At 37.5% G+C, this 26189-nt stretch overlaps 4 protein-coding genes and 1 long non-coding RNA gene across 8 annotated transcripts in view; 3 read left to right on the forward strand and 2 right to left on the reverse strand.

Annotated features, from left to right (window-relative positions):
* The window catches only part of LOC127443863 (mucolipin-1-like), a 47973-nt gene extending 40352 nt beyond the window's left edge, over nt 1-7621 (reverse strand). For both annotated transcript variants that reach the window (XM_051702853.1, XM_051702852.1), the window contains exon 1: nt 7393-7621. In XM_051702853.1, the coding sequence (XP_051558813.1) occupies nt 7393-7435 (43 nt within the window). In that variant the 5' untranslated portion in view covers nt 7436-7621. The remainder of the gene's footprint in view (nt 1-7392) is intronic.
* A 3885-nt stretch (nt 7622-11506) lies between these two features.
* On the reverse strand, nt 11507-13695 carry LOC127443974 (trafficking protein particle complex subunit 5-like). 2 transcript variants are annotated; one of them, XM_051703066.1, is made up of 3 exons: nt 13581-13695; nt 12949-13234; nt 11507-12860 (listed from the first exon to the last, which is right to left on the reverse strand). In XM_051703066.1, the coding sequence occupies exons 2-3, from the start codon at nt 13216-13218 to the stop codon at nt 12564-12566; spliced, it is 567 nt and encodes a 188-aa protein (XP_051559026.1). In that variant the 5' UTR covers nt 13219-13234; nt 13581-13695; the 3' UTR covers nt 11507-12563. The 2 variants fall into 2 exon arrangements, with proteins under 2 accessions (XP_051559026.1, XP_051559027.1); XM_051703067.1 differs by having other exon boundaries at nt 12949-13219; nt 13581-13662.
* Nucleotides 13696-14242: 547 nt separating this feature from the next.
* LOC127444042 (serine hydrolase-like protein) lies at nt 14243-15589 on the forward strand. 2 transcript variants are annotated; one of them, XR_007897756.1, is made up of 3 exons: nt 14243-14663; nt 14808-14889; nt 14999-15589. XR_007897756.1 is itself a non-coding variant. In XM_051703185.1 (3 exons), exons 1-3 carry the CDS (start codon nt 14457-14459, stop codon nt 15143-15145), a joined length of 339 nt encoding a protein of 112 aa, XP_051559145.1. In that variant the 5' UTR covers nt 14248-14456; the 3' UTR covers nt 15146-15589. The 2 variants fall into 2 exon arrangements, 1 of the variants encoding a protein (XP_051559145.1); XM_051703185.1 differs by having other exon boundaries at nt 14248-14566.
* A 3069-nt stretch (nt 15590-18658) lies between these two features.
* On the forward strand, nt 18659-20536 carry LOC127443677 (uncharacterized). The gene is made up of 2 exons (XR_007897688.1): nt 18659-18862; nt 19174-20536. It is a non-coding gene; the product is annotated as an uncharacterized LOC127443677 (long non-coding RNA).
* A 1560-nt stretch (nt 20537-22096) lies between these two features.
* LOC127444289 (uncharacterized) lies at nt 22097-25503 on the forward strand. Its single transcript, XM_051703559.1, has 3 exons — nt 22097-22144; nt 22745-25212; nt 25466-25503. Exons 2-3 carry the CDS (start codon nt 23439-23441, stop codon nt 25501-25503), a joined length of 1812 nt encoding a protein of 603 aa, XP_051559519.1. The 5' UTR covers nt 22097-22144; nt 22745-23438.
* The last annotated feature ends 686 nt before the right edge of the window (nt 25504-26189 follow it).

Raw genomic sequence — 26189 nt, forward strand, 5'->3', positions numbered from 1 at the left:
GACCTTCAAATGTCAAAAGCCCCCAGTAAATAAACACATGACAATCTATAATGACTCTAAGGTTGTTTTAAGCTATTCCTGCACAGACACGTGGACACGCGCACAACAGCACCGATGCTGAAAAAATTCTAGGGCAAACACTACACTGCCAAAAATATGGCAGATATTTCATTTGGAGTGAATTATGACTAGATAAACCACAGCTTCACACAGTATTTCCCATTAATTACCTAGACTGTGGCAGGTCTAATTTGTCCCGCCAAGGTTTCATAATGAACCAAACATATTTGTACACTTTTCATAATAACATAAAAGATCTCTAATGTTGTGTTTTGCACCGTTGCTTCGGCAAAGCATCTCTCGCTCCCAGTCAGTCAGAAAGGGGCAGTAGGTTAGAGTAGTTTGAGTTCAGTTTTTGAACTGCATTAAACTCCTTCTCGTTTACTATTCTTTGTGGGTTTGACTTTTTTGCCGTGTCATCACCATTCATATCGATATCGACCAATCAACCAATGGGTTTGATTCAATTACTACTAGAGCACAAAATTGTTTACAAGAGCACAAAGTTCTTCATAGATCTAGCCTCTTAATTTTGCTCTCAAAGTGCACCAGATTGATGCATTTCGCTTTAAAATGTACAAAATTTTCTTACAGGAGAGCATGCCCCCGGACCCCCTAAAGGGTCCAAGGTCCACCCACCACAATCTCACAAAATCTGGTGGGAAACACTGTACACGCCTACATATGTAATGGAATATATGGAAATATAGTGGAACACCATTTTTCATGCCTCATTAATAGCAACTAATCTGGACTAAAAGGAAAGTGAAATACATAAGACAAAAGTAAGTGGGTCAGCCACTTAAATTAGATTAATGATCACTGAGTCTGCTGGCCAACAAATGGGAAATATATCACTAAGCACAATTTTATTACAGAATAGCACAGTACAAGTACAGACAGATTAACTTAATATACTCATAATGTTTCTGTTTTCCAAGTTCCTGTAATATACAGTCAGATTAAGCAAGCTGATGGCTTGATTTTTTTCAAATTCTTTATTTTCTTGAACATTTATCTATGACTCCATTTAATAAGCAAATATGGGGAAGACTAAGAGAATTTCTACCTGCTGACTGTTGCTGGCCTCTCTAATCAAAACAATCATGCAGATCTGTGTGCCTGTCTGTCAGAGCAGAGTTACTGGAATCTTGCCTCAAAACACATTGTGTTTTGTTACTGTATAACAAGAACAATTTTTATGCAGTCTACTGGAGTGATAGGAATTTTGACAGCAAAATTGCAGAGGATACGGGTGTCTGAAGTTGCTCACGAGAATTGAAGTGTGACTAAAAGTGATAGCGTCAATCAATCATATGCAGAAATATCTCATCTATCCAGTTTTACAGGTAGTCTTATTTTCTGAGCACAGGCATGCATTGGCTCCTCACACGTTCTTGCTGTCACAATAAGTCAAGGGTATGACTACCAGCATGTTATTATAACCTTATATCAAAGATGACATCAAGGTTTGCCAGTCTGCCCTGGACCTCACACACACAGCCACACGCAAATACAAAGAAACAGGTACATTTTCCTCAGAATCAAAATAAAAGTAAGGACACACAATTAAGTAAGATTAACTGACATCAGACCATTGAATTAGTGTAAATAAACGCACACCCGAGGTTGTAATGCAGCCATGATGAAAAATGGAGGGGTCATGACACTAGAGACCTGCACGGGACAGGTATTTCAGTCCTACTCCCACCCGCTCTCACGAGATTATGTCCCGCTCCCGCAAAAATATATCTTATCTTCTCCTGTTCGCAACTTTCACGTTTTGTCCCGCTCCAGCCTGCAAAAGCCTGCAGGTAAAGGTATGCGTGGATTTGCTTCTGCCTGCTCCTCTGATTTCTGATATGATTTCCCCTTTTTCTCCCAATTTGGAATGCCCAATTCCCAATGTGCTTTTAAGTCCTCGTGGTCGCGTAGTGATTCGCCTCAGTCCGGGTGGCGGAGGACGAATCCCATTTGCCTCCGCGTCTGAGATCGTCAACCCACACATCTTATCACGTGGCTTGTTGAGCGCGTTGCCACGGAGACATAGCACGTGTGGCAACCACGCTCAACTCACCACGTGCCCCACCGAGGACGAACCACATTATAGCGATCACGAGGAGGTTACCCCATGTGACTCTACCCTCCCTAGCAACCGGGCCAATCTTGTTGCTTAGAAGACCTGGCTGGAGTCACTCAACACGCCCTGGGATTCGAACTAGCGAACTCCAGGGGTGGAATCAGACAGATTTTTAGAAAGCAAACACAAACACCACAGACATCGTCAGCTGAAAAAAAGGATGAAGCATCAGTAAAAACATCCTCAGGCTTGAGGCAGCTGCAGTCCGCACCTGAATGTTCTCTGACCCAGGTAGACTACTCAGGTTTAGTCAATAGCAGTTATTTAGGCTGAAGACAGTAGGCCTACCAACTGCAAAGATATAAAACTACATCTAACTTCATGAATTAAGTTATATGAATTGTATTTTTTAATGTCTTCTGTTTAGAGTAGCTCTTTTAACATAGGATGATAGCTGATATTATCAATATTATTCTCAGTTAAATATAACTATAGGTTTGCTTGTATGCAAATTGCTAACATTGACAAAAGCAATTTAGTTAAGTCAAGTGTATAAGTCAAGCCCCAGATGCTGTTTTGGATATTTCTTTTAAATTTAAATAATAATTGAAAGAGAATTGGAATGTATTTGTGAACTTATTTGCAGTACATCAAGATTACATACATTTATGTATTTATATTAAACATGTTGTATTTTGAAGATTAAAATAAGGTTTGTATTAAGTGAGGTCACACTTTATTTTAGGTGTCTTTAAATACTACATACAAATTTCTGTCTCCAATGTCTTAAATATGGAGCAAGCCAGAAAGAGTTACGAATAAGCCACCGTCCTTGCGCCTGTAAGTCATTTTTTTTTGTTGTTGTTGTGTGGTACTCTTGTGCAACAGATGAATAACAAATTATTTTTACATTTTTTTATATTTCTATTTTACAGGAGTCCCGCGAATAATTTTATTCTCCCACAACCCGCACACACGAGTGTCTTACCGCCCGCACCCGCACTTACCAAGCAAAACTTGTCTTGCACCGCATGCTGCTGTGTCGGATCCCGCGGGAGTTCAGGCCTCTACATGACACCTCAGGTGTGCATTCCTGGAGTGAGACATTTTGTTTATATTGAGGTTTCTACATGTACATGTCTATATACAGTAACGTGTTTATCTCAGACATTTTTAGTCCCTGAAATGCTCGTGTAGAATTACCTCCTTACGCCACCAATTAGTTTAGACAGAATTTGGTTCACAAACCTGGAGCCACTTCATAGTCATAATTAATCAGACTATGCAACAGGTCCTTGAATGGTTCTGCCAGCCAATCAGAACCAAGAATTCAACAATGCTATAGTATAAAAGAGTAATACATAACAATAATAATAATAAATAAAGCCTACATCTAATCTATAGGCTAATTCTGGATTATTCTACAATTCTCAAATTCTCAGAGATTTTTGAGAAACTTGTTTTTTATGGCCGATATAATTTAAGTGAAATGAAAGTGAAAACAGGTGGCAAATGTAGTTCAAGTACTGTAATTGGATTAAAGTGGTCATGACATCTTTTGACATTTAAGAGGTCATTGTACTATAAAAACATACTGTAAGTTTCAAAACTCAAAACTTTCTCCTAGGCCTGTCGCGATTATTAAAGGATAGTCTGATTGCGGTTATTTGATCTAACTGTGGTTATTTGACAAAACCGCGATTATTGTGCACTTTAAATTCCATTCACATTTTACTGTCCAAATAAGGGAATGAATGGCATGTTTGAGGGCTTCATTCAATTGAACTCCAACCGTCTCACTGAGCCACACTGTGGACCGCACTGAGTGCAGCTCCTGAAGAGCGCGTGAAGATTAACCTGCTTCTGAACCGGACTTGGGGCACTGTGATGCACGCCATCTGCGAGATTCATGCTAAACTCACAGGAAAATATAAACAAGGATTTTAGTGAATGCAAAGCACTCCAGTTTCACTTAAATGTAACGATTGTGTAATAGCAAATGTTATTTGTCGTTGTGGGTTCATACACGAAATGTTAATGACACGCAGTGACACAGAGGATAGAGGTTTTATGAAGCACATAGCCCTTTTCCACCAACACGGTTTGGGTTCCTGGGCAATTGCGAATTCTGAAATGTTCCGCCGCCGTGTGTTTCCACCAAAGAAAAGGCCGTTCCCAAAAGCTTGCTGGTCTCTACGCAAGAACCAATTAGCACAAAAATTTCAGACATCAAAAGCTTTGGGGAAACACGGATGAAATGAGCACTCTACATGTGAAATCATCTTCTACGGACATCCGAGATAAGAGATAAATAGCGAGATCCCAAAGGAAAAACAAGTGTCTATGAGGAGATACAGCAAGAAATGATGCATGCCGGTGTTGGATGTCCTCTGTAGCTGATCTAAGTAATTTATTAGATTTGCCAAATTTATTAGCTTTCCGTACACTTCTCATCTTATTTTGTGCATTGTTTTGTTCAGTAAGGGCCTTTTTGACCAGTTAGTCACTTAGTTAGGAAGATCGCGGCAATCAGTAAAGTAAATCGGTGGGATCCTCAATCAAGTCGTAAACATAATATTATATACTATGGAAAAAATCCAAATATAACCATCTGCTACATCAATTTGAATAACGATTCCACTGTTAAGCCCCATTAAAAAAATTCATACAAAATATTGTAATTTCGTTACCTGTCGTTTTGCGTGTAGATGTCATATCTGGCAATCTTGTTGAGCAATATAATAACGTTGGGTTGCATTTATCTTTGTTTAAATATGTCCTCAAAAACAGAAGTAAAAGTTGTACACAAACACAGTGACACGCCATGTTTGTTTATGTTTGAGGTAGTCATGTAAGAATACCATGTAGCCACATAACCCTTAACGTCCACGTTCGGATTTCAAGTCAGAAGAAAAGCGTGTCCGATTACGATAGGCTCCAGATTGCCCTGCCGTGAACCAGCCAAGCACAGGCTCACAGGATCGCAATTTTAGTGGAAAAGGGCTATCATACACCCAAGACAAAAGCATGACAATTAATCATCATAATCGTGAAAGCCCTAAAACCGACAATTAATCATCATATTCGTGAGAGTCTTAAAACAGACAAATATCTAATATTCTAAAATTGTGCATCCTTGTATCCTTTCCTTGCTTCCTAGCTTCATCCTCTTAGGAAATGAGGAAAGGATCAAAGGAAATGAAATCAAAAGTATAAAGGAATCAAAAGCCAGACGGATTTGTGAAAGGAAATGTCCTACTCACTCATGCATCACTTCAGAGCGTGTTTTTGCGCAGCTGCATTACCTCGGTGCGCTTGCCGTTAGATTGCTGAAACTTGATTCATTTATATTTTCATAATAAATCCAAATTATTTAAGATGCACTGTTGAAGTTTGTCAATTATGGTTTATTTAAACTGCAAAGGTGATACATGAATAAAAAATATTGTGTCAGATGTGAAGGGGGAGGAGAATTAATACGTGCGTAAGGTGTTTCGAAAAAAAAAGTAATCTGCATAGGATGCTCCCGTTTCCTCGCTAAGCTTCCTCCGTCCTCTGTCCTTGCCACCTCGTGGTGCATTTAGAGAATTGATACATCCTTCATGATGGCCGACTTTGATCGGTTTCCGGGTCATGGGCTCAAGGAAGGAGGAGCGAGGAAACAAGGATGCACAATTTAGGAAATGAGAAGCACCCCTTGCACTCCAAAAACAACAAATCTTTATTGAGACTGACATCATGCAGAAATGGCTGATAAAAACAACAGTAGTAAAATAGCACCCTCAACTGACAACTGTTATGAACAACATGGCTTAAAAATGGCAGTAAGCCTCAGTAATTCGCTGCAACTACAATACTATGAGAATGAGCAAAATGATTGACAGGTCGAAAGCGTCATTGTCTGCGGCCCACAGACACATTTTTATTTGCTGTTTACAGAGTCTAGTGATGTCACAGAGACAGGTGAGATATCTCAGGACACTTATTTCAGTGATATCTTTCAGGGAGTACTAACCGTTTTTGCAAAAAAAAAAAAAAACGCTTACAGCACCTTTAATTGTCATAGTCAAAATTATTTGTTTGACAATTAATCATCAGCCAAATATTCATAATTGTGACAGCCCTACTTCCTCCTCACTGCAAAAATAGCATTTGTTGAAACCAAGCTGCCAAAACGACTCGTTCGCTACTTTCCACATTGTGATGTCACAATGCAGTAAATATTGAAATGGCAAGAATAAAGCAGGTCAGTCAAGAGCAGAGAGCCAATCATAAGAGTGGGTGTTAACTGTCAAGTCTTAAAGGAGAAGCGGAACCAAAACCCAATGTTTCTGACAGAGGGTCAAAATGAGGGTGGACAATTATCAAGTTTTACAAATATATGATTGTTATTTAATGCAAAAACAAAACAAAACAGTTTTACTAATATTATAAGTCATTCTCAAGGAACATATTAAAATAACTTTATGACCCCTTTAAAGATTCGTTTTATGAGAAATTGCCTAGTCACGCTATGATTTCCAAGTATAAAGGCTTTAGGAGTTCATAAACACAAAGTCAGTCTTTTTATAACAGGGATTAAGGTCAAAAGAACACAAGGGGAAGAACATAAGCAAACATTTCAAAACACGTCAGATACAAAAATAATTTAATAACACAGCAGTCTACCACACCTTGTGATGTAATGCTGATACTGAAACATCCAAACACCCCAAAATCTGCACTGCAACCTAAAGGAGCACTGTCAGTGAACAGCATATGTGAAACAGACTGTAAATAGTGACCATATTGACTAAAGTGACCACTATTTTAAAACAATGCTGACTTGCTTAGGTTGGCTTTGGACTCTGTTGAGGGGGTTTCTTTTACAGTTCGACTTAGAAACAGTACTAAAATGGTCTGGATCCTACAGCAACCACAATGATCCTCAAAGAAACTCCAGAGCCCATTAGATACTGTAACCTCATTCCTCTTGTCTTTGACACCCAATATGCTTGGACATCCTTAGCACTTTTTCCACAACACAAACAAATACATAATCTAAATAAACTAACAAATAACTTGAAAATAATAAAAGTTAATAAAATACCATATTTATTACTGTGTCGTACAAAACCCAGGACTATAGATGTTGTTGCGACGCACTCAACACTTCCGTAATAAGGTTTATAATCAGCATCGTTGATTATATTGGAAGATTTCTTGTTTATCGCGTCAAGTCGTGTACAGTGCAAAGAGAGTCAATAACTCACCAGAAGAAACGTGATTGGCTTTATTCGCGTCCACTGCGGCCATGTCAGCGTTTTAAACTCACTAGGAGAGTCCGTCGGCATTAAAATCGTAGTTTAATTCACAGCACTAGAAATATCCTAATGTTTGAAACCGGCTTTCTGCCTAACTATGGTTCTATAACGGATGCCCTCCGGTTACTGCATGTTTACAGGCATCCACTCATGAGCGGCACTTAGTTTCCTGAGCATGTGCGATCATGTGACTAAATCATGTGACAGACTCTTTTTAGCAAGTCAGTCCACTCGGCGGCCCTCTTTGGAACGCTCTCGGGCAGGCTGGGTAGCTTTTTTCTATGTAAACAAGCGGCATACAAGTACAGCTCCTATCTACTTGAATGGGGAAAGACCGAAATCTCCAAATCGGTTGGTCAAGATTATGATCAAATAACATAGTTCAAATCAGCAGTAAAATCTGATCTGATCTGATATCATAAATTGTGCTTCTTTACCTCAGATTACGCAAAAAAAAAAACAAAAAAAAAACAACGTAATTTCCCGGCTTGTATAGCTAATAGATTGTATAGCTGATTGGCTCTTTTGCCCTATTGGATTGCTAATGACGTCATATCAGTGAAGCCACTGCGCCGCCATATTGCTATGCCCAAACGTTCCAATTTCCCTATTAACTTAATAGTAAATCATCTCATTTCAGTGCGTAAACATTAGTCATTCAATCACCGATTTTATATCTGAAATCTGCATGTACATCCCTACAACGCAAACGTTCTACACATGTAATTATTTATTTATTTAAAGTAGTGAATTTTTCCTGTTTCTTAAAAGCCCGAGCGAGTTATGTGTATCTATATCAAAAAGTATCCACCTCTAACAAACTTCATCGGCGAACAGATCAGCTGAATGTAAATAAGTTACAAACAGACATTTTCAGACTTATTGATTGTGAACATCGAAGTGTTTGTTTAGAGTTACTTGTTTTATGTTTTCTTGAAGAAGTGCCTTGTTCTTGTGGTCACTTGAATAAGAATGCGCGCTCTCTCTCCCTCTATCACGCGCGCAGGGAGGGAGACAAGCAAAGCTGGTTAAAATTCAACTGATATGCTAGGTTTAAATGACAAACGAACACATAATTTATGACATGTATCCATGTATGACAACAGCGAGCACTTCAGTATGAAAAATCCCTGTTTGACTTTTTTTAAGGACCCTCTAAGGCAAACAGATATGTTGTCACCCCAAAACAAGCAAATATTACAGCTTTTCATACTTAAATTACAACTTACGGACAGATTCGTCGATATCTTCTCCCTCGTAACAAATATTGTCCATAACGAGCTAATTAAACATTAAACATGAATGTCAATAGAGGGCGAAATGCAACTGTCGTATCCGGATTTCAGAGACGGTGAAATGGCAGTGTTTTCTCCTGTCAGTCATTGCTGCTGTATGACAGTTTGGGCACACCAAGATGGCCACTTGAACACTTCCGGTGGCTTCACCTCCTGCTGGCCATTTAACATTGCGTCAGCGATCCAGTTCTATATCCACCTTTTTCCTGAACTCGGAAGTGTTCCACGATTCGACTGTTTTCAGTTTCCGGTCTCCATTGTTTTCACTCGCATCGGCGTATATTCTTAGCGGGTAATGTAATATTTAAAGTATTACACTTGTAAAAGATTGTCAAGAATCATGCCGATACTTCAGAGTCGAGATGACTGTTTTTTTTATTGACATTGCCTCACCTTAGTGTATAGATGATATGAAGCGATGGTCAGAGATAAGTTACATTGATATCATTAATTATTCTGAGTTGTTATGACAGCCAACAATGGCACAAGTTGAGCCTGAAATACATTTTTACACCAAGTAACACTTAAATGGTTGTTGTTCTTCTCTGGATCGCTCGTTTTGGCCGTTTTTACTTGGCGTCTTGAGACCAGAAATACAAAACAGTCAATTAGATTCATCATAGCGCCACCCAGTGGTTGCTCAAGAAAACTGTGGATATACTGTATAAGTGATATCTATGCTTTTACCTGTAGGCAGATTACGGTCTGATTTAACCATAAATCACCATTAACGGATACCATACAAATGAATGGGGAGAGCCGTAAACTGACGCCTGCCTGTCGCAAAATTGTCCGTGTCTTCTCTTGTAAAACAGCAATTTTATCGTAGTAAACTCCATACATAGTTCATTCTGAAAGGATGTTTAAGTGTAAAACATGTTGAAGATTAGCGGACAAGTGGTCAATTCATTAAGTAATGAGATGTTTCCAAACAAAAGCAGTTTATTCAGCACACTGAAGCATCTCCTTCATAGACATCCAATAAAAAAAAAAACACCCTGTTTTATGCTACGCTTGTTATCTCTATTAGAAGGGAAGCTCTGGTTGGATTTCTCCCATTCATTTTAACAGAAGTGGCTCATCTCTACTAAATAGTCTCTGCTCTGATGCTGCTGAGTGTTTTTGTACAATCATGGAAAGGGATGCTTGTGGATATTACAAACATTTTGGGGCAGTGGTAGCTCAGCGGTTAAGGCTCTGGGTTACTGATCAGAAGGTCGGGGGTTCAAGCCCCAGCACCGCCAAGATGCCACTGTTGGGCCCTTGAGCAAGGCCCTTGACCCTATCTGCTCCAGGGGCGCCGTATCATGCCCTGCACTCTGACCCCAGCCTAGCTGGGATATGTGAAAAAAAGAAGAATTTTACTGTATATGTGCAAATGTATAATGTGTGATAAATAAAGAAAATTATTAATTATACATAGAGTTAGTTGTATGTTACTCACAATGAGTGATATGTGATACTGCAGCATATTATAAGCTTTTTTATTATTCAGTGTGATTCAGATGAGCTTAGGGAAATGTGCACACTGAGTGACAACATATCCCTGCTGGAAAAAGAAAGAACGAACAAACTAGCCTAAGCTGGTTGGCTGGTTTAACTGTTTTGTTTGTTTGTTTGTTCCGCAGAGCCGACTAGATCTTCTTCACAGCAGCGCCATCTTTGATTTTTGACAGGAATGGCAACGAGACTGTGTGAGATAGACTTGCCGTCTTTTCAATGGGTTGTACAGTTGTTAATTGTTTTTGGATCGTTCTGCTGACGAAATATTGAAAAAATATTTTTCCAAGAAATTTCCGTTGACAAAAAACTCCAGACTACATGAGATGTGGAAAATTAGATGTGATTAGATTGCTGTCCCTTTCTGCATATCGCTGTGCCGTTTTGTGGCGCGTTCTGCATTTTTTTTTTTATTTGCGAATTATAATGTGGATTTTTTATAACTCTTGTCAGTGTTAGCTAGATGTATTGCTGGCTTCCATGACTGCAGCGCTGTGTTCGCCAGCTAACTTGTTTCAAATTTGGCAATCCGGGGTGTCGAAATACTGTTGGGAAATGGGCAGTGAGTGGGATCCCACAGGCCAAAACACAAACAGAAATTCCGTCCCGGAACGGACATTTCAAAGTAGAATATACTGGCTGTAGCATTGTTTTCAGAGAAGCCAGTATTTCAATTTACCATGTATCCTAAATCTCTGCTAACATATTATGATAATTTTATGCTTTAGTACAGTAAATATATTGCATTTTTAAAGAATTAATAAGCATTCAAATTCTCGATTTTTTTCTTCTTAAAAATCGTTGTAAATAACATCTTAAAGTTAGGATAACCTCACAGTTGTCTTAAATCCTAAAAGGTAAGATGTTTAATTAATTTACTGGATTTTTCATGTTGAGTCTGAAGTCACAATGTTTATGTAGCAATGTGATTTTACATTGGAACGTTCTTACCTCTTATAATTTATCTTAGAAACTTTCTTAATTTTTTTCTTAAGAACATTTTCGTGAATCCGGCCCCAGGTCTATAATGAAGAATACATTATGATTTTTACAGCATGAGAAATATAACACAATCTACGGGAAATCAAGTGCAGGTGTTACAGCCACTAGCAAAGATCGTGATATATTACACTTACTGAATGGGACTGACTGAAGATTAATGTTATGCATAACCACACTTTCCACCAAAATACATTAGTTATTGTTACAGCATTAACATTTGGTAAACTTGGTGTAAGTTTTATAAAAAATTACTGAAAGCTTCTTCCCAGAGGACATTTAATTTATTATAATTTCCAAGTATAAACAATAACTGTAGAAACTTGTGACAGAAATGCTAGTTATCATATGGTTACCATGGTTTGTAAGGAACAGTATTTCCCCACCTCCTCTAACAATTTACAAAGGATGAAAGATGGAAGGAACTTTTCAAATGTACAAACTAACCATTCCTCAACATTTACACAAATGTAGAACAACCAATCAGAAAATACAAAAATGAGCAAATAACAATAAAATAATAAATGTAATAATTTATAATGCCAAAGAAAAAAATAATACAATAAAAAAGTTTAATCCCCCAGCCCAGATAGCTCACATACGTCCCAGAGATGTCTGTTTTAGATCTTTTCATCTGGAAAGCATCAGAATCTAATTAACATCTGCTAAACATCTTAAAAAGATAAGAATTACCAACATAAATGTCTCAAAGGCATCTGCTGAATGCCTTATTGACATCCGAGAGGAAACGTCTTATAGACATATTGAAACAACCCAAAAAATATGTCTTCCAGATGTAAACACACACTTCAAATAGACGTCTGGGTGATGTACGTGTGATGTCATTCACCATCTATTGTACTGAAACTATGGTCTTGACTGGATACTTCTCTGCTTAGATCCATGATCACCTGAACCTCTGCCAGTACAGATAAAAGTTTTTTTCCTACTCGCACAACTCTATTAACTTTGAGATGTACTGGGGCAACTTAAAGGTAAATGTTTTCCCACACAATGTCAGTGTAATAACATGCATATGCACCCTTGATACTCATGTCAACGACTCGACTAGGACTCAAACATAACATTCTATTCAATACCATTACATTTATTATTAATTACAATTTATTAACATGTTGGTATGGTACTTGTGTAAAAATAATAATAATAATAATTTAAATAATGATCTTCATGCATTCTGTGGTAATATCCCTACCATAAAGTCTATTTTGTAACATCATTATGAAAACGGGGCCATGGACAGACTATAGACAAGTCAAAAAGGGTAAAACTTGAAACTTAACCCTGACTTGCTCAACAATATATTTATCTGCCATCAAGAGCTTTATCACGAGCAATCACTGCCTCGTCAAACTTAATCATAAGTGTGGTCCCCTTATGCCAGTGAACAGTAACTTTGGCCGGGAAGCCGCTGTGGGTTAGGATTGCCTCCACGATGCCCCCGGTGAAGGCTGCACAGTTTAATGTGCTATTCTCTTTAGGTACAGATATGTAGGTGTTTATCAGTGGTTCCTTTTCAATGATGTAGTACGTTTTGTCATCATCATTGGCTTGTTCCAGTTTGTCGGCTTCCTTGCCGAACAATGCTTTCCATACATTTACCTAGAGAAAAAGATGCAGAGACTGAGTGAGGTAAATATTTCAATATACATTAAATGAAGTCTGTTATATCCACTTATCTCCTTAATACCTTAATAAAGAGAAGTATGTTTAATACTTTGGTCTCCCTTTTTCCATTTTTCTCTCTCATCACAAGAACATCCAGAAGACTGGCTCCAACGCCTTGACCCATGTCAGCCAGCCGGGCCTGGAGCTCAGATACCGAGTACACGCGACTCTGGCAATACTGGACCATCTCTGAAAAGAGCAACGCGAACGCGCTCAGGTTCACCTCCGTCTTGGGACGCGTGAGCGAGCGCTCCAGTATTGCAGATTTGCCTCGCGTGAAGCGGACCTCCATTCTGTTCACACCAAATCTGAATGAATGAATGAATGAATGAATGAGCCCTCAGTGCCTGAAACAAAACCAACTATATTTGTTCTAGAAGTAATACTAGAATCTGCCAGGGAATATTTACGAATGCATATCTTTTCATTAACAAACTGTAAATTAACCTAAACAGTAATTTACGTTGTTGATGTTTATTTTGTATTAGTAGGTCTCTGGTTACATTAACGGTTTTTCTGATCATCTCGATGTATTTTTGCGACATATACGTACAAAATCTACTACAACATGTGCAGAAATGTACTGATATAGCGGCACAAATACATATAATAAAAAAAACTGATTTTTTTATTTTATTTTTCAGCTTCGTTTACCTGATGTTTTGGTTTGCAGTTCCGGATGCATGAAGCTGCAATTAGTACAAACCCAGGCTATACCAGAGATCTTCCGTGTTTTTATCATTGTAGAAAGCGTAACGGTCAACTAGCGTGTTACGACAGTAAGTCACTCTTTGCGGATACCATACAAATGAATGTGGATAGCCATAAACTGACACCAACCTGTCGCAAAATTGTCCGTGTATTTTCTTATAAAACATACATTTTATCGTAGTAAACTCCACACATAGTTCTCTACAAAAGGAGTGTTTAGTATAAAACATGTTTAAGATTGGTGGTCAATTCATTAAATGATGAGCTGTTTCCTCACAAAAGCAGTTTATTTAACGTACTGAAGCATCTCCTCCATAGACATCCATTAAAAAAATGGCCTCTTGTCTCCTCAACAGTTATGCTAATTTATGCTAAACTTGTAGAGTCGCTTGATAGAAGCGCTCTGGCTGTACATTGTGACCGGACATTTTTCAAAATATAGGTAGGCAAAACTAATGAAATTACTTCAAAATATAGTACGGTATTTAGTATAAATAAGTTTTTGTTTTTTGAAAAACGCGTGACTTCAATTTGTAAATCTAGGTTATTTTTCTAGGAGGATAGGCATTCTTATTTTACTAAATTACCATTGCAGTGTTAAATACTTATATTTTGAAAAATAAAATTCTGTCATGACCGGGATGCGCCTTGCCCATGATAGTGCATGATGTGTTTTTAAATATAAAACTTTTAAACCACACACGATTTACATAACCATGTTCGTCGAAAACAATATAATTTATGTGGAAATCAGGACATTACATATATTTTTCTAATTTAATATAATCATACTGCCTACAGCAGTTTCTGAATTCACCCATGTCACTACGTGATTTAAAAATAAACTTAAATCGCTTTTTCGAGTGCATGTCATCTTTGCATTTGAGAGAAAAAGTTCACAGTGCATGTCATATCAACATGAATAAGGTGTAAGTTTGGTTACGTCCCTAGAAATTGCCAAGTATCAACTATCTGGACTAGAAATCATTCTCACTCTGTTAAGAGGTTTAAAAACTGCACAGCAAGGTGTGAGAATGATGAGAACATTATTGTTTGATTAGTCACATACTATCAGCTCATAGTAGTTATGTAATAATAGAAGCATTTGTGTCTTGCTTTCATTACCTTTGACCTAAGTTAAAAGGATAAGATTGGTGTGTCTTTCATTAGGGCAGATCAGGGGCTGGATAAAGTGTTTCCTGTACCTGATGGATTTGCCGATGCCCTTCGGAAGGGCTGGATGGACCAAAAAGTGAGATACACATACACACTTATAAATGGCCGCATTATGCAAGTCTTGAAAAGTATTATGTACAAATATATCCGTGATTTCAATGTTCCCCTTTCTCACTACTGCACAGGGCACTATTGTTTGTGTAGAAGGGGACCATCATGTTCATCTCAACAAACCAGAGAGTGTGGCCCCCATTATCACTGATTTTCTTCAGTCGTCCAGTCCCGACAGCACAGAGAGTGACTCTGACAGCAATCAGTCTGCCAAATTTTAACACACTCAGATTACTTTTATCCTAATAAATCTTAAATTCTATAAGTTTGTTCTCTGTAATATTTTCAAAACACTGTAACTCTAATTATTTTGATATTACAATTTTACATTTTATAAAATAAAAAAAGCAGATATTAAAAACAGAAATGTGAGATATTCCATTTTGTAGATCCACCTATTTTCAGCAATGACAGATTTTGCCCAAGCCTCAGTTTCAAAAACTGACCCCACGTCTCACACCTCAGTGTGTAAAAACTGCCTTCTTTGTGTGCTTTAAGTCTGACTTGGTGATGTCTTAAATAAAAAAAGTGACTAATCAAAATATCATGCTGCTGCTGCCTATAAATACTGTGCTTTACTCAACTTCAAAAAATGCATCCACAGTACCTTGTCCTCTGTAATGCTGTTCTGTCCTGTTACTCTGAGTTACTTCATTAAACTTATAAATCAGTGTGACTCTCTGCATATGTGCATTTGTTTTCACATCATTTCTGGCCCTGAATATGACTGTGCTTGCTTTTGTGAATGTGCAGATTTTTGTGAAAATGTCCGTGTGTTTGATTTCCCTAGGCTTAGTGGAAAGCTGCATGTCTCAAGCTCAACTTGTGCTGTTATGTAGGTCAGTGCTGCTAAATTCTACATGAGAAACTGACAGTGGCCATGATATCCTGAAGTCCAGCAGCTTTATAATGTGTGTGATTGTGGTGAGATTGTACAGTATTTGCCCTCCTCAAGCTAGAAAGTCTCACAGTGGTGTGTGCGTGCGTTCGTTCAGGTATATGAACCATTCTACTGAATTGGTGCAAACTCAAAGGTGGAAACATTTAAAAAAAATGTTTTTACCCAAAACATTATCCACATATTTATTGTACCATATCTTAGGTACAAATAAATAGTAAAAGAACAATCAGTTTTAATATGATATTTTCAGAAATATGTAACTACCGAAACAGAAATACAGCAAAATAAAAAGGATAATATTTATCTATTAAGAATTTGTTTCCATTCTCCCATAAACATTATTTGTTTATGAATTTTTCTAAAATATTTTTATAGACAAATAATAAAAAATGACATTTTTAACCAATTTCAAAGTTCAATTTATAAGTTTTAATAAAAATCTAAATGCAAATTTTCTCTATAAAATACATACACTTCATGATACTGATTTGAGAGTGAATGATTAATGAACATAAATATATATTTAATCAATCATTATCATAGCTCATGACCATGGCTCCCTGGCCGGATATATTGCCATCATCCGCTCGGGTACCACCAGGACTACCAACGACCCGAGTTTGAGGCCTATCCGACCTCACTCGGCCGAGTTAGGCATCTATACGGGTTTGTGTTGGAACCTTTTCCATGTTCAGTATGTACCATATAAATCTGGGGAACATAGGACCCTGGGAACATAGATACGCTCCCGAAAGATACCACTTGCACCCATAATTAAAACTAACAATCACTGCAGTGTTTATTTATAGTCCCACAGACACGCTACACCAACCTCTACCCCTAAACCTAATCCTAACCTTCTCTTACAATATTAATCATGGTTTGAATACAGTAACCATAGTACCACTATGGTATTTTATAGTAACCACAAAAACATGGTTACTATGTTAACAACATATTACTGTAGTAACACCATGTTAATTGCACTAAAACTATGGCTTCTGCCCAAAAACACACAATATTACAATATTACTTTAGAAAAACCATGGTTAATTTTACCCAGATCAAACCTTTCTCTCAACTCTCTGTCCTTCATTTTGAACAAATCACTGTGAGGAAATCAACCTTCAGGAAACAGGATGGGGAAAACTGGGTCAAAAGCTGGAAAAGAACCCAGATCATCCATATAGAAAAAAGAGCATATCCACACTGTCTTATCGCACTAAGCCATTGCAGCAACACTTGAGAGTGCAGTTTGTCTTAATTTCTTTGTTTCCACCAGACTATTTCAGTGCAAATAGCCACACTGTGTGGCAGGTATTTACACCTAGTGCAAACAGTCACTCCATGATAATGATAATAATAATAATAATGTTATATTATTGATATTATTGTAGTTTTTAATGCTCTCCATCATTAATACGCTGAGATGTGAGTGGAAAAAACAAAGGCAAAAGCATCATTACAGAATGCGCATGCGCGAGAACGTAGGGTTAGGGGATAGAAAATATAGTTTGTACATTATAAAAACTGTTATGTCTATGGAGAGTCCTCATAAACCATATAATCTTTCACAGGTGAGAATGTGAAGCTTAAGCAATCAGTCTGTTGGTTTCTTTGATAATTAATAATATTTATAAGAGCTTTAATTGCTTAATATATGTATAAAGTCATTTTTATTTTCTACAATATTTAGTATTATTTAAAGTTAATGACAAACTAAATCTTGTGAAAATAAACTGCCAAAGACTGTTGAAGATGCACGGTCAAATGCTTTTGTGTGTTTATGTACGTACTTTGACCTTTCCAATATGGTGGACGGCTTAAGTATAGCGGCCCAAAGGAACAGACTAATGAGGCATCTATGGTTCAAACAGTCAGATAGTCCCATCCCTATCTCACGTCACTAGTTGAGCAACGTTGTTGGGTGGGGTCTAAGTGGATCTCTCAAAACAAACACATGAATTTTTATAGCGACACAGAGACAGTGTTTACAGTTTTCGAGAAAATGAATCTATGAATGGCTTACACTAACACCTAGTGGCTTGGATGCAGCATAATTTAAAATCAATAGTTTGCCATTTCAGATGCCACTGTGGAAATTTAGTATTCACAGTCAGCCATGATTACTTGAAAGTGTCCAATAACAGGACAGTTACTGAGATTAAGCAAGTAGTATTGGGCTGGTCATGTGATTCTAACATGGCAGCTCCCATGTGTGGACCCTCTCCATGTAGAATAAAACAGCTTTTATAAGGTTACTGATATGACTGGAGTCTTCATTTTAATGTGAGTGGTCATGATTTCCTACATAGATTGCAAAATTACAATTCATGTCATAGGAGTTAAACTTTTTTTAATGAGGAAAAAATTACTGAGTGCACCTTTAACACTGAAAGTTACATACTTCAGCTGTAAAAACAATAGCAGTCATTGGTGTGTCCCCATTTAGCTAGCTAAGTAAACGCGTGTATGTGCGAGAGAAAGTGAGGGAGGAAAGGAGGGAGGGGTATTATTTTGGGATGTATCATTCGTGTTAAGCTATTTTTGCATGACGTAGTGGGTTGTTCGAACAAGGCCATTTCAGATGTTATGAACCTTATAAACACACAACATCCTCCCCACAAATCATCCTCGTTTCCAATAATCTCTCCCATTTTCCAGTTTGAGATGACATGACCAGGATTCTGTAGCATCATTACTCTGCACTGTTGGAGCAGAAAGGGTTACAGAGAAGAAATTATGTAACTTCTGCTCAGACCCTTTCATCAGAGATGTCTCCATGGTTACCCCCCCTCCCAACTGGAATGGGTTGGCATAGCCTTGACAAGGAGAGAAAGGAGGAGAGGGTGCAAGGAAAATCTCATTCCTCAACATCAAATAAGATACACATATATTAGTGCACTAACCTTCTCAAGTAGTGAATTAGCTGCGCTCTTCAGCTGTTGTGCAGTTGATCCTGTCTGCTCAGCCTTGATTTGGCACTTAAACCCAAAACTACACTGCCATTTCACAGACGATCATAGAGGGACTGCAGGTATGTGGAGATGTGTGCATGTGGAGAAAGATTCAAGCTGCTTATAACTTTAGTACAGATCAGTTCATTTTGATCATAGTGATGTATTGTATTATGCTATCAAAGTGGTCTTTTAAATTTGGGGTGGGGCACAAAGTACAGTTAGGAAAAATGGCTTGGGTCCAGAGACTTGCACACTGTCAAGACAGAGTGACAGTGCCCTCATATTTCAATTTTGTACATGCAATATTTCTTGCAATATATTGCACAGGTGTGTGTCACCTGAGTTCTGTTATCTTCTGAGCAGTCTTTTTTTTAATTTATTTTTTTAGAGAAAACACCATGCCCTGGATGTTTCTGGACTGGTTTGTCCCTGTCTATCTGCTGGTCTCTATCCTTGTCCTGGCTGGCTTTGGAGCCTGCCTGTATTTTCTGGAGCCGGGTCTACAGGAAGCTCACAAGTGGAGCAACAAATCACTGAGACACCAGCCGCTGGCTCCCACAAGGCAAACACGCTGCAGGGATGACGACAGCAATGCCTTGTTATGACAGGACATGTGTGGAGGCTGCAATGAGACATTTGTGCTAAATCATGTATTTATGCCACTTCATCAAAATTCATTGACTTAATTGATACTGTATATATATTTTTTTGTTATATGCAATGATCTGGAATTGGATTTCCTCCCTGTGTACTTTGTTAATGAACAAAATTGATGCAAATCAGGTTAATACACACAGCAGAACTCAGTTATTTTATGGTAAACAATTGTAATAGCATTAAACACTGTAATATATTCAGCCTTTGGTGTATTCCACATACAATTTCAAAACCAATCATGAAATCAGCTTCTATTACTTTGGAAATCTGACTATCAAACAGTTATTTCTCTTTAAACCAAGGAAAAGCACAACCAAGGATGACACTAACCTCCCTCACAAGTCAGCAACAGAGTACATATTGCTGATATTTGGCAAAATTTGAGGGAAAACTTAGCCTTTTTTTTTAATTTTATTTTTTTAATTGAAGCTTGTTTGAGGATACATTAAAATGGACAAAAGAAAAGAGGAAACATTGCCAGGTCATGACCGTTGTGTTCCAGGTCACATTTTAGAAAAAGCCTGAAAAATCCAGAAAAGACCTGTGACAAAATACATGTGTTGTGAGTTCAAAAGTATTTTGTTGGTCACTCAAACTATTAAACATGCTGTTTGTCATTAGTCATAAAAAAGTAGTAGGAATATCTGTATCTGTACGGTTACTAGCTTCTGCTCTAAATAAGTGCCATATTTCAAAAGTATATTCAAGACTTGACCTTTTTAAGAATACCAACTATTTTCAAATTGTGTAATCTATTGTAGATGTTTTAACCTTTGCAATGACATTGAGAGACTGAAAACACATGAATACTTTTCCAGTAGTATTATTAGTGGGCTAATTTGGATATTTGAGACACTGGAAGTATGTTAGTTATTGTCAAGTTTCAATATTTTGTGAAGTTTTTTTTATCTGTAAGAAACTGTCATATTTGTTCCAAACATATCTGAATTTTCAACCCATATGACATCAACATTATTTTTGGATTGTGACATTTGTAGATTCACACCCATTTCACTCAGGGTGAACTGTTAAAACAGTGATAAACTGATGTATTTGTATGACATACATAATAAATTAGATAATTATATCATCAATTATGGCATGTCTCCAGTGTTGGGAAGTAACGGAGTACATGTAACGAGATTACGCATTTAAAATACAAAATATAAGTAACTGTATTCCACTACAGTTACAATTTAAATCACTGGTAATTAGAATACAGTTACATTCAAAAAGTATTTTGATTACTGAAGAGATTAATTTGCATTTTATTGTCATTTATTTCATTTAATATTTAGTCCTTTCAGATGGAAAACATTTATACATATAAATGATGTGATCCAAAGTGCATCTGAACAGCAATGAAACACTTTCTTATGATGTGTTACATTCATATGAGCAGACAGAGAAGTAAGTTTGAAGTAAGTTTGGAGCAGAAGAAATAGAAATAAACCTTGTGTAAATTGTCAGCTTTACACTAAGCTAAAATGCTATTTCTAGCCATTTTACATGCACGTTACCAGGCACGATCATATTTTTTTATGAAGAAAATTCACGTTGGATAATAATTCTTTTTTTCTAGTAAGACCTTTGATATTAGGGCAAAAATCGTATTCTTGATAATAATTTTTGTATTGTTTTCCTGTAAAAATATCTAAAAATCCTTAAAACAAGATCAGTTTGATTTATCTTGTTTTAGAAACAACACTGCATAAGATATTTAGGTTTTTCAGAGAATGTATTTTAATATGTGTATTTTGTCTTACTGTACTGGCAGAATTTTGTCTCTTTTGTCTCTTTTTCAATTGTAAATATTACTGTGTTACATTACAGACAAACAGGGTTGGGAGGGTTACTTTTGAAATGTATTCCACTACAGATTACAGAATACATGCTGTAAAATGTCATTTGTAACGTATTCCATTAGATTACTCAAGGTCAGTAAAGTATTCTAAATACTTTGGATTACTTCTTCAGCAGATACTTCTTTTTGTTTGTTTGTTTTTTTACAGGAATACAATTCAAAGATTCTCATCAAGAATAAGATTTTTGCAGTAGGCTATATCTTTGCCCTAATATTAAAGGTCTTACTAGAAAAAAAAACTGGTAACGTGCATTTAAAAGGGCTAGAAATAGCATTAGCTTAGCATAAAGTTAAATGTTCATAACTAGCTGAATTTACACAACTATTTCTGCTGCTCCACTTTAAAACCCCACATAGTGTACACAACCACATCTTTTTCCTCAATGACATCATATCCACCATTTCACTCATAGCAGTGTAAAAGCGCCCCCTGACTGCTCATATGAATGCAACACATTCTGTATTCTGATTACCAACCATTTAAATTGTAACTGTAGTGGAATACAGTTATACATATTTTGTATTTTATAATCCTGTTACATGTATTCCTTTACTCCCCAACCCTGCAGACAAATGATTCAAGACTGTAAACAAATCAAATGGTTTAGAAAAGTTACTGTAGAGGTAGTTTTCTCCTGCATGTTTCCATTTCAAGTTGGAGTTTAACAAATTCTGCCATTTAGCGAGTGTGAAGTGAAGAGAGTGGGTGAATGAGACAGTGGAGCTTCAGATGAGAAGAATGGAGGGAATGTAAGTCTAGTACCCACTACTTCCAGACGCACTCTTCCCCCTTCATTCTCTTGTTTATCTCTTCAGTAAACAGATCACAGGCTCACAGGTCAGTAATATTACATTTCATTTCATAATCTGCTGTACTCATTATAACATTACATAATCAAATGCACAAATTGTTACATAATAATGCATGAAGTTTTTGAGTGGGTGTATTCAATGGAAATTCCACTGCAGCATCCCTTATCTCTCTTATTTCAGTTCAACAGTAAATAATCTGAAGTAAAATAATAATTAAACTTCTTAAAGGAATAGTTCACCCCAAAATTAACTTAATTAAATAACTGACTTTTTTCAACGGAACACAAACACAAACAAAGATATTTTTATGGAGATATGATGTGAATTTGTATATTATGCAAGTCAGTGGGGTCCAACACATCCAAGCTCCAAAAAGAACATAAAGACAGCATAAAGGTAATCCATACAACTCGTGTGGTTTAATACATGTCTTTTAAAGTGAATGGATAGGTTTTGGGTGAGAATAGACCAAATGTACACATGTACACGTGCTGTACACGCACTCTACACATGCATCAAGGGCATAAAGTTAAGTAAATGATAAGAGAACAATCATTTGTAGGTGAACTATTCCTTTAATATGTGTTTTTTGTGACATTCTCAAACTTTTATGTAAATTCTACAGACTTTGTCTTATACTGCAATGAACCAAGGGGAGCTAGACCCTTCTGAAAACATATTACCTACAGGATCTGCATCTCCAAATAGACTTTACCCATCGTCTCCCCTCAACCAACCCTCTTTTTACTTGCCAAGACTCTCCCCATGTATTAGCCCTCTTTCTTCTTCCCCGTCTCGTCTCTCACCATGTCCAGTTCCCTTAACGTCATCTCCATCTCGTCTCTCACCATGTCCAGTTCCCTTATCCACCTCTCCTTCTCGTCTCAGTCCAACTTCTCACTATATTTCATCTTACTCTCCTGTTCGTTTGTCTCCTTGTCCTACAACTGACCTATCTCCATCACCCACTAGTCTGTCCTCTTGTCCTGTGCCTCTTTCCTCTTCTGTCATCCTCAAAAAACCCATCCACATTTCCTCTTTTAGTCAAACTGGGAAAACCATGGAAGCACAGAACCAGACTGACAGTGCTCCAACCTGGTAAGTTTCTATATACATCTAATTTCCAGTGTACATGCTTTGGAACTTTACAGTCATTGGGAATGTATCTCATTTTACTTTATAACATTTACTATATATTATAAAAACTGTTATTTTAGTTTTCAGTGTTACCTTATCCAGTTATTCCAATCTTACCATTATCCATTGCTTACCATTCTGTTTCCTACAGCATCATCAATACAGTGGATACATCCTTGAATATGCCACAGATTAAGTCAGACAAAACCATTTCTCAATTAGAGCCAACAACAAATGAATGCTCATCAGTACCTATTGAAAAAAACAAACCATTGCATTGTCCTTCTATGCATGCTAAGAACTGGCCAGGAGACTGTGAAATATCTAGATTCATACCCATTTCATCCACTGAGAGGAGTGCCAGATCAATCCCCATATCTAACACAAGGTATCAGAAAAAGCAAACTGGTCAAAGACAGGATCAATTACTCAGGCATCAACACCAGGACACACTAAATAAACTAAATTCAAACATCTGCTTCAGTGGAGTTACCAAAAATTCAAAGTTTGAAAGTTTAAGCCCTCAAAACCTCAGACCTGTTGGGAAAGGTGCAAACAGACTACAATATCTAGCTAGCTATCAAAAGAAGCGCCAATCCCAGGACCCTACACTAGTCCGAATCCGGCTTGGGTTGATTAAAACAGGAAGGATTATAAACTCTAGCAACCAGCTTTCTCATCTTGAGAAAAGCAAGCCAAGCAGTGAAGAGATGAACCCAAATATTCAGAGGGATGGACATCCAACTCTTGTGGAAAAAGTACAACAGCCCATTCATTCAAAGATATTGTTAGGGGCAGCCAAACAAATAACAAGGCCTAACATAATGTGTCAGAGGAGTCGTGTAAAATCTCAAAACCACATGAAGAACCTCCCACAAGCTTCAGCTGAAGAATTGAGCCAAATCCCCAAACACTTGACACCTACAATTTCATTGCCATCACCTAAGGCTACCATAAATCAAGAACTGGATAATACAAGTTCCCCAATGGAATACAGCAAATTAGATTCACCAATTTCATCTACAAGTAACACCACCAATGATAGTTCTAAGGACCATGAAATGTTTATTAAATCCTTCCAAATTAATCAAACCAGCTTTAAAAACAACCAGGAGTCTAAGTCCAAGATCAAGCCTCATTTCACAGGTTCAGAGAAAGACACTTCCATCAACACATCCCATTATAATAATGCATCAGGTCAATGTGGCCGGATGAGCTCCTTCCAATTCCCTTTGAAGAGCCAAAGATCATCCACTCTGCGTGGTCAACTGAGCAGAATCTGTAGACCTGTGAACAAAAGAATTGATGCTACATCTGACAGTAGACCTACATACCTCAAAACTCCTCAGGCATTGAGAAGAGCGTCATCTTCCGCAAATCAATCAGAGAATACAAGGGGTAATGGAAGGGATGTTAGAAATCCGTCCCAAAATAAATGCAACCTTCCAGATTCAGATTCTTCAAATTCCTCTTCAAGTGAAGCAACCTTGCCAGAACATTCCAGATTCTCAAGGAGATACAGAGGTACACGTTGGCAGAAAAATATTTCCACTAACTGTCCAATGAAATTTGTTGGAGAGGAGAAACATGGCACAGCTGTTCAACCAGACCCCCTTGTCTTGCTTTGTACACCCTCTGCGAACAGTCAAAACACACATATCAACACACAAACAAATGCTGAAATACTCAAAAGTTCCATGGCTGAATGGATGCCCCAAAGTCCATTCAATGTAGATCAACAACAGCCTCAAGAATGTAGCATAGACAGCATTAAGAATTTAGTATTTGAGCACTCAGTTCAACAGCACAATACTACAGATTGTGGGACATTTCGAGAAATAAAATCCCTGCTGTTAGGAGAGCAAGAAGACCCCCTACTATTACAGCCATCTGTAGTTGCAGAGATGAGGATTGGACCTGAGGTAGAATCCCATCCTGGAGAATGTGTGACTACAGGTGAGTACAAAGACAAATTACTTACAGGAAAAGGACTGTATGTAGAGCTGTCTAAAATCACAACACATCCTATATATTAGATATTATTTGGAGTGTATGATATTACAGACTGATCCCACACTGAATTCGGAAACAGTAGGTTGACTTTTCTTGAGCTAAACTTGATCTGTGCTTGCTGAAATTTTAAGCACTGCCTGAGTAGCCAAACGGGAAGTGTTTTTGAATGTAAGAGCATGTGTACTCCAGTTTCTAGGTGAAATACCTACAGAGGGCACCAAAAGTGAGTTGTAAAGTAAGCTGTTTTTAGCTGGAAAGGATGTAATACAGTGAAGAGCAATGCATATTTTAATAACTCTACCCCCAAACCCCAACCCTAAACTTAACGGTCAGTGGAGTGAAAATCTGGGACTCCCACACTGCTGACAGAATGGGCTTCCGGTCACGTCCCAGGAGAAGGTAAAAAAACATTTTTGAAACTATGCAAAAATGTATGATGGGAGATGGCGCTTGTCAGTAACTCAGCATGATGGGGCTGATGGCAGGGTACTGGAATGTTCGGAAGCAACATGCCGACTTCCCATGTGATCATAAATATAAAACTAGTTTTATTATAAAACTGATATATTGAATGGAAGGTCTAACCATTTTTATGAATGCATTGCACTTAATAATATTTAATTGGGATAATTCCACAATTGACCATAATCTACACAAGTTAAACATGTTGGCAACCAGCATATATAAACCAGAGTAAGTGCCCAGAAGAAAATGTTTGTTCAGAGGTTGCTCTTTCATAGCTCTGAAAACTTAATTTAGTTCTCAGTTATATTTCGTTTAAGTATCAACTTTGTCTCTGATGTTTCTCCATAAAACTGCATGCTGATTGTAGACTTTGTTGTCTGAGTAAATCTGAGCTCAGTAGAAGCATGTGAGATTACTGGGGTCTTTTTCTCAGGAGAAATGTCTGAGAAGCAGAC

The sequence above is a fragment of the Myxocyprinus asiaticus genome, chromosome 7 (genome assembly GCF_019703515.2).
Source record: "Myxocyprinus asiaticus isolate MX2 ecotype Aquarium Trade chromosome 7, UBuf_Myxa_2, whole genome shotgun sequence".
Lineage (NCBI taxonomy): Eukaryota > Metazoa > Chordata > Actinopteri > Cypriniformes > Catostomidae > Myxocyprinus > Myxocyprinus asiaticus.

Excerpts from the sequence above, each read along its gene's own strand:
- LOC127444289 (XM_051703559.1), top strand. The coding sequence starts at position 23,439 with ATGCCACAGATTAAGTCAGACAAAACCATTTCTCAATTAGAGCCAACA. Across the intron at positions 25,213-25,465 it reads TGGAGAATGTGTGACTACAG|GTGAAATACCTACAGAGGGC; the intron begins GTGAGTACAAAG and ends TCCAGTTTCTAG.
- LOC127443974 (XM_051703066.1), bottom strand. The coding sequence starts at position 13,218 with ATGGAGGTCCGCTTCACGCGAGGCAAATCTGCAATACTGGAGCGCTCG. Across the intron at positions 12,861-12,948 it reads ACATACTTCTCTTTATTAAG|GTAAATGTATGGAAAGCATT; the intron begins GTATTAAGGAGA and ends CTTTTTCTCTAG.
- LOC127444042 (XM_051703185.1), top strand. The coding sequence starts at position 14,457 with ATGTCACTACGTGATTTAAAAATAAACTTAAATCGCTTTTTCGAGTGC. Across the intron at positions 14,567-14,807 it reads CATATCAACATGAATAAGGT|GGCAGATCAGGGGCTGGATA; the intron begins GTAAGTTTGGTT and ends GTCTTTCATTAG. Across the intron at positions 14,890-14,998 it reads AGGGCTGGATGGACCAAAAA|GGCACTATTGTTTGTGTAGA; the intron begins GTGAGATACACA and ends ACTACTGCACAG.